Source organism: Oryza glaberrima, chromosome 8, assembly GCF_000147395.1.
Source record: "Oryza glaberrima chromosome 8, OglaRS2, whole genome shotgun sequence".
Lineage (NCBI taxonomy): Eukaryota > Viridiplantae > Streptophyta > Magnoliopsida > Poales > Poaceae > Oryza > Oryza glaberrima.
This window is the reverse complement of record NC_068333.1, coordinates 11,863,798-11,870,060: the sequence shown is the minus strand read 5'-3', so window position 1 is coordinate 11,870,060 and position 6,263 is coordinate 11,863,798. Positions and strand designations below refer to the sequence as shown.

The 6,263-nt window shown below is 48.3% G+C and overlaps 1 protein-coding gene across 1 annotated transcript; it reads right to left on the bottom strand.

Moving 5' to 3' along the window:
• Positions 1 to 696: 696 nt before the first annotated feature.
• Positions 697 to 3,686, bottom strand: LOC127782379 (fasciclin-like arabinogalactan protein 1). The gene is made up of 2 exons (XM_052309557.1): positions 3,150 to 3,686; positions 697 to 1,915 (listed from the first exon to the last, which is right to left on the bottom strand). The coding sequence occupies exons 1-2, from the start codon at positions 3,495 to 3,497 to the stop codon at positions 1,016 to 1,018; spliced, it is 1,248 nt and encodes a 415-aa protein (XP_052165517.1). The 5' UTR covers positions 3,498 to 3,686; the 3' UTR covers positions 697 to 1,015.
• Between the last annotated feature and the right edge of the window lie 2,577 nt (positions 3,687 to 6,263).

Sequence of the window (6,263 nt, the reverse complement as noted above, 5' to 3'; positions counted from 1 at the left end):
TTGTAGAAGTCGAATTTGTATTTGAATTCTTGTGGAGTATATATCTTATACTAATCTATCAATGTTTTTTAAAAAAAATAAATAACTATGATGACATTAAAAAACCAAAAGATCCTCGGGATTTAAACACTTTCCCGTTATATATTCAACAATGAGTGAGGTTGTACAGCCGACAGTCCACAAGCAAAAAGTAACATAGGGCCTGTTTGGATCTTATTATTTAGGAGTATTAAACGTTTATTACTGACAAAACCCATTCCATAACCCCTAAGCTATTTTGCGAGACGAATCTAACGAGGTATATTAATCCATGATTTTCCGCAAAATCATGGATTAATATACCTCGTTAGATTCGTCTCGCAAAATAGACTAAGGGTTATGGAATTGGTTTTGTTAGTAATCTACGTTTAATACTCCTAAATAGTAAGATTCTGGAGGAATATTTAATAGTCCGAAGCATCCAAACAAGCCCATAGGAACGAAAGCTAAAGCTAAAGTGACTAATAAATCACAGCCAGGGCATCCCAGCCCCTTTACAAACTGAACAAGCAATGCCACCACATGCCAAGTTCAACTTTGCAAGCTTGTTCACGACGAGCAGTCGAGCAGCGAGCACAAAGTCGATTATGTAAAACACGTGATCGAGAAAGTTCATCATGACCAGCTTAAAAAGAAAAGCAAAAAAAGGATATGGGGTACAACTCTAAACTTGATGATGTCTTTAATCATATATAAACACACTGTCCAATCTCATTGACCACTATCATTACAAAATGATCACCACAAACCCAATAAACAAAAGAAAATGAAAAACTCTAGAATCACACCTCTAATTAAGTTTCTTCTTTTTTGTTTCAATTTTTTCCCTGGGAACTGCAGCGATAAATATATAGATATAAAAATAAATAGCCCTTCTTATTTTTTGCACCAACGAGGGACACGAATTGGACAAAAGAAGAAGAGGGAGAGGAGCTGAAGAACTCAACACAAAATGCACTAAGCTCAAACCACCACCTCAAGCTGCCAACGCCAACGCCGCGGCGACCGTGGCGGCGGCGGTAACCCACCTGGCGAGCACGGACGGCGCGGCGGCGGCCTTGTCTGCGACGTCGTCCGCGGGGGTGCCGTCGGGCGAGTCGGCGGCGGAGGAGTCGTCGGAGGGGGCGGCAGCGGCGGAGGTGGTGGACGGCTTCTTCTTCTTGGTCTTCTTCTTGGGGCCCTCCGGCGCGGGCGCCGGTGCCAGGTCCTCGGTGACCTTGAAGAGCTCCTTGGGCTGCAGGAACTTGGAGATGGCGTAGACGGCGAGCGGGTCGGCGTCCTTGACGGTGGCGGTGACGGAGGCCGAGTTGACCTTGGTGTCGAGCAGGACGCTGTCGCGGTCGTTGGAGACGTCGTAGCTGTAGTCCTTCTTGGCGACGCTGGCGGTGGCGAGCGTGCTGACCTTGCCGCTGTTGGACTTGAGCAGCTGGAGCGAGTAGTAGTCCGGCACGGCGTGGTAGAGGAGGATGGCCGCCTTCCCCTTGGCCGTCAGGTTCTTGTACTTGGGCATGAAGGCGTCGACGGCGGCGTCCACGGGGCAGAAGAGCGTGAGCCCGTTGTCCTTGGTCGCGTTGATGTTGCTGTACACGTCGGCGTTCGAGGCGAGGAGGCCGGCGAAGTTCTTGCAGTACTTCTTGGAGAGGAGCTCGGTGAGATTCACCGGCGCCGGCGGGGCCACGGGCGCCTCCGCCTCAGGGGAGGACAGCGGCTTGCTGATCTGGAGCACGGCGAGGTCGTAGGGGATCTCCTTCACGGACTTGACGAAGCTCGACGGCGTCGCGCTGTCCGCCGCGTCCTCCGCCGTGAACGACACGCGCCCGCCGCGGTGCTGCGTGATGTTCACGTACCCCGTCGTGCCGGGGGCCGACCCGGACTCCTGCAAAATGGTTGATTTAATTTAAAAAAAATGCAAGAACTTTTTGAAATTCACACGAGATTAATAATTATATTTATGCCTCATTTTGTTGACAAGGTTTTGCAAATTTTTACTGTACCGCACAAAATCTGTACAGACAGGACATGCCTTCAATGTTGCACGGCTCAAATCATGCCTGTATTACACTCAAGCAACGTTTAACCAGTCTTAAAGATAATGAATTCCCGTACCAAATTCATCTGCTTAACAGCTAATCAAATAGTACACTTCCCACAAAAAAGAAAACAGAAACAGAGAGGGTTTGTTGACCATACGAGTATATACAAAATAGCAAATTGGCATTTGTTTTTTAATTTCTTCGCGTGGGGCAAATTGGGTTTATGGTACTACATGAGTCCCCCTAAACGTGATGTGAATCCAAAGTTTAGATGAAGGTATAGAATTTTTAAACTCGCCGAGATCTTGCCTTGGGAATTTCAAATGACCCAGAAATCGAGGGATTCCATAACTAATTTTTTCTCAAAACAGTCCAAATTTGTCAATTTAGAGCAGATAAAAGAGGCACCGAGCCACCGACACAAGTTTACATCAACGACCAAGCATACATAACCGTGTGGACAACAACACATAATCGCACAGTCAGCAATTATTATTAGTGTTATTTATTTATTTTTTTGCCAACTGAGAAAGTAGGCCGTGGCAGACATATGCATGTGCACTCACTCACTTAACTGGGGCCTCCCTTCGAAAGCGACGCATTTTGAAATGAATTGAGCTCTCATTACTAGCGTGAATTTACTAGTTACTGATTTTTCGATGGAGGATATATACTCTAGTTTGCTTTTTTGCTTTTTTAAAAAGGAAAAGTAATCAGGTAAAAAGTAGTAAAGTTTTTTTTTCCCTGCAATGGAAGCTTCACTATCCTATCCGAGACCCACCTACTTTGGCAGTGCCTGTGTTCAGTGTGTTGGCATGCAATTATTACGAACAATTATGCAGAGGTCCGGAACACCAAGAAGAAAAAGGAACTTCCCATTTCAACCCGTAATTATAGGCATATAATTCCAACTTGAGGTGTATATAATTTCTTTTATATGAAAAGAAAAACCATCAACGATGAAAGTGAGGTTGAGAGCTGAAGCTGAGTAGCGAGGCAAGCAGATCTACTACAGTAGGAAAATATAAGTCCGGCAAGGATTAGGATAGGAAACGGAAAGAGGCAGGTGACCCTGACCTGGAACATGGAGGAGGAGGCGGTGTCGCCGCGGGCGAGCTGGTGGAGCTTCTTGGCGCCGTAGTAGTCGACGAGGATGTGCATCTCGAGGATGTGGCGGAGCGTGGGGAGGGTGTAGTGGCCGCCGGAGAGCGCGCCCATGTCGCCGTTGGCCACCACCAGCACCGTGATGGTGCGGCGGCGGTTGATGTCGCCGGCCAGCCGCGTCTCTGTCAGCAGCTTGTTGAACTGCGAGTACTCCGGGTGGTCCCCGAGGATCTTGGTGATGTTGTACCCCTCCGCCGCCGTCGCCGCCGTCAACGCCACCACCGCCACCACCACCGCCAGCCGCCGCAGCAGCAGCTCCATATCTACAGAGAGAGAAAGAGCGTCGGCGGCGAGCTGTTCGCTGCTTAGCTCGGAGTGGAGTGGAACGCACTGAGCACTCACTACTACTGGTGCGGTGGTGGGCTGGTGGCGATGCTCGCGCGGAGTCGGAGAGGTATGGTGGTGGGGCGCCGCAGCTCAGCTTGGCCTGCCTGGCTCTATGTAGTTGTTGTAGTTGTAGTAGTAGTGGCATGGCACTATGGCAGGCAGCGAGATCTGGCAGGGAGGCAGGGGCACCTACGGTGTTTGTAACAAAGCCCCTGATTGTTCACGATAACCACGAGAATGCCATCGTTTTCCTGGCCTTGTTAATGACTGTACCGTGCCGTGTCGCGAATCTCGATGCGTGTTAGCACTGCAAAGGGACAGTTTGGGTGGGGGTGAAAAAAAAAAGAAAGAGAAAAATAGCATGACAGCGACAACCTGTGGGCATCAGCGGGTCGGCCGGGCTTTTGGGGTGAGAGATGCCTGGTTTGCTTGTTCTAAAGGCCGTTGGGGAGTGGGCGAGTGGCAACGGGCCTGTTTGGTGTCGGTGTGCTACCGTGTTTGTTCTTTGACGTGTGTTGTGTTTACTGGGTTTTTTCTTGCACGCTCTCTTTAGGCCCCCCTTTTATTCAAAGAAAATTCATAAAAATTTTAAAGGATTTTATTTCTATAGAAATTTTTCCTATATAGCTCTTTGAATTAAAGGAATGAATCCTATGTAATCCCATAAAATTTCTATGGAATGCCTCTTCCCATGTAAGTTTTGCAGGAAATTTAGTATGAGGTTCTACCTCATGTTAAGAATCCATTGAGTCTTTATCTCTCCTTAAATTCCTGTGTTTTTCCTGCGGCTCAATCAAACGGTCATTCCTATATTTTTTCTGTGTTTTGCAATCCTCTGTTTTATACCTATATTCCTATCAGAATCCTATGTTTTTTCTATTCCTCTGTTTTTTTATTTCTTTGATTCAAAGGGGCCCTTACTCTTTGTACCGATTTGAATTTACGTATCTATGGTAGCTTGCACGCAAGACTACAATAGCAGCTTTGCTGCATTTTCTGTGTAGAACACACAAAATGAAAACTTAACTTTATTGTCCGACCGATTAGAGGTGGCAATTTTCATGTTAGGGCTGATGACGAGGCTGGGATCATCTATACATGGGGCGGTGAAGAATTCTCATTCGCGGGTGAGAGCGCCAGGGTCCCACGAATTTCGAGGATTGGGTAGGATCCGAAGGGATGCCCAATACAGGATACAACCCCATCATCCACATAAGCAAAAGTGATCAAGCACCCATCTAGAGATATGTCTCACACAGCGCAAGCCATACCCTCATCTCACTTTTACACTGCAGCACCTGTCAGTCAGTCACATTTTACATTTAAACCCTTGGATTATTTTTATTTGCATATACGTTCATTATTTACAGTATACCCTATAAATCACTGACATATATAAACATCAACCCCTCTCTCCTCCCCCATCTCCCCAATCTCTTCAGTGCCTCCTCTCTATCCGGAGGCGGCGCCGCCTCTCCTCGGCCTGGACGCTCTCCCCACCGCCGGATCGAGCGGCGGTGGTGGCGGATCGAGGAGGAAGCAACAGATCGAGCCGTGCGGTGGCGAATCGAGGAGGAGGAGGTGGCATATCAAGCGGCGCGGTGGCGGATCGAGCAGCGGCAGCGACTGGGACCGACGCGGCGGCCGCGGATCCACTTGGCAGTGGCCGAGATCGACGCGACGGCCGCGGATCCACTCGGCGGCGGCCGCCGGGATCCATGCGGCGATGGCGGGGATTGACGAGGCGGCGGCCGGTCTCGACGCGGCAATGGCCGGGACCGATGCGCAGTCGTGCTTCTTCTCCCCCACCGATTGGCCTCGAGCTCGCCGGATCCGCACGGCAGCGATGACCTCGACCTTGACTGTGATGGCAATGGCGCGGGAGCTTGAGTTGATGGCGAGCTGAAGCGACGGCATGGGGCGACACAGCTACCCAACGCGCATCCTCGTCGATTCCTCCGGGCAAAAGTGCGGTGCCTTTGACAAAGGTGCGCGGACCTCCTGCAATATTGCACACCCCTGCAGGCGCGCAGCTCCTTCCAACGTGGCGCGAATATTCGCTTTGGGAGGTGTGAGACCACGCTCCACGGTGGAGCGTTGGGCATGCCCTAAGGCTGCACGTTTGTTGCTCTGAGTTGAGAACCTTCCCTTTGGCACGAAAAAGGGGACAGTTCATTAGTACATGATTAATAAATTATTAGCTAAAACTAACTTAAAAATGATTAATATGATTTTTAAAGTAATTTTTCTATAGATTTCTTTTTAAAAAGCACACCATTTAGTAGATTGAAAAACATGCGCGTGGAAAAGGAGGATATAAGTTGGGAAAGCACACTACTGAACACAGCCTAAGTTACTACGGATAACCCGTTAAGACCTCGCGGTACGAGTTATCTCTCTAAAAATAACTCATTCTAAGAATATAGGTGAAACTTGCCTATTCCAAGTTGCCCATATATATAAACTCAACCTTAAACTCCTAACTAATATACACTAGTACGAAAAAGGATTATCGTAGAAGGCCAGAACCCGTTTTGCCACATGCGCCCAGGTATTTGCAGAAATCAGGATCTTTTCATACATGCGGTGCAACCGTCTGCGAAAACCTTGATTTCGTACGCGGACATCTATGCTTCTTGTATGTGAAAACAATTTTGATAAAAAAATAAAAATTTCAAGAGAAAATTCAGTTGAAACCCT

Bases quoted from the DNA above. Each gene is read 5' to 3' on its own strand.
- LOC127782379 (XM_052309557.1), bottom strand. From the start codon at position 3,497: ATGGAGCTGCTGCTGCGGCGGCTGGCGGTGGTGGTGGCGGTGGTGGCG. The intron at 1,916-3,149 runs GTCAGGGTCACC...ACCATTTTGCAG, and splicing joins CCTCCTCCTCCATGTTCCAG to GAGTCCGGGTCGGCCCCCGG.